At 42.7% G+C, this 961-nt stretch overlaps 1 protein-coding gene across 1 annotated transcript in view; it reads left to right on the top strand.

Annotated features, from left to right (window-relative positions):
- The window catches only part of LOC108631313 (uncharacterized), a 6,548-nt gene extending 5,777 nt beyond the window's left edge, over positions 1-771 (top strand). Inside the window, exons 5-7 of the mRNA XM_026818785.1 lie at positions 22-272; positions 329-439; positions 514-771. Of these exons, the coding sequence (XP_026674586.1) occupies positions 22-272; positions 329-439; positions 514-771 (620 nt within the window). The remainder of the gene's footprint in view (positions 1-21; positions 273-328; positions 440-513) is intronic.
- Positions 772-961: the final 190 nt, after the last annotated feature.

Below are 961 nucleotides of genomic sequence, written 5' to 3' on the forward strand. Positions count from 1 at the left end.
ATCTATGAATAATCGACGCAGGTGTTCTTGACAAGATAAAAGCTGGTTTGGAGTATGCTACGAATTACTTGGAGACGGCCAAAGATATCGCGAATCTGGTAGCGAAAAGCTTGGGCAAGAAACGACCGGAGAAAGACGGCCACGTGAATCCGGAGGAAAAAGGGAATTTCGGTCCGCCTAATATAATGTCAGCGTTCTTCCGCCTGTTCGGCTTGGATTCGCAGAAAGTAACAGCGATCGCAGTGAACAGCGTTATATTCCTCGCGCAAATGGTACGTTTCTCTATACTATTTTAGTATCAAACAATCATGAGAGCGCGCGTTCGCAGATAAGCTCGTTGTTCGACTTGAAGACTAAAGGGAATCCTGGCAGGAGTTTAGAAGACGATACATCGTCTTGGGATCCCGCTAAACTTATCACCGAGAGCAAAAACGAGAAGGTGAGTAATGATTTATACAAATTACACTAAGCAATTTTATTTTGTCATCTAAAACAGATTTCTCTTGTTTTAAGATACAGAGATTGATCTCGCAGGCTCACGACGAGAATCTCCCGCGACAGTTGATCGAAAAGGTGGACGGGGCCGATTCCGCTTGCGTCAGGCTGCTGATCTGCAAAACGTCGCCGGTGATAAGAGCTGCGCAGAATTTCCTGAAGAATAAAACCCAGAAGTTGCGGCGTATCACCTCGTGGCTGCCCAGCAGGGACGAGTTCGAGGAAAACAGCGACGAATGCGAAAATATGCACACCGATTGCAGTTTATTTACCTAGCAGTATAAGGATGTATAGGCTATATACTTAAACAATGCTAACTGTTGAATTTGCAAAATTTTAAATCAATTCATGGGTCTTTCGAAAAATTATACGCGTTAAATTATTGATAGATCGATGTACAATATGAGATAAAGAAATTCTAATCTAGACTTTAGTATTTCGCTGAAGAATTGCACTTCGAAAACAG

Source organism: Ceratina calcarata, unplaced genomic scaffold (genome assembly GCF_001652005.2).
Source record: "Ceratina calcarata isolate Rehan_Ccalc_2016 unplaced genomic scaffold, ASM165200v1 scaffold877, whole genome shotgun sequence".
Lineage (NCBI taxonomy): Eukaryota > Metazoa > Arthropoda > Insecta > Hymenoptera > Apidae > Ceratina > Ceratina calcarata.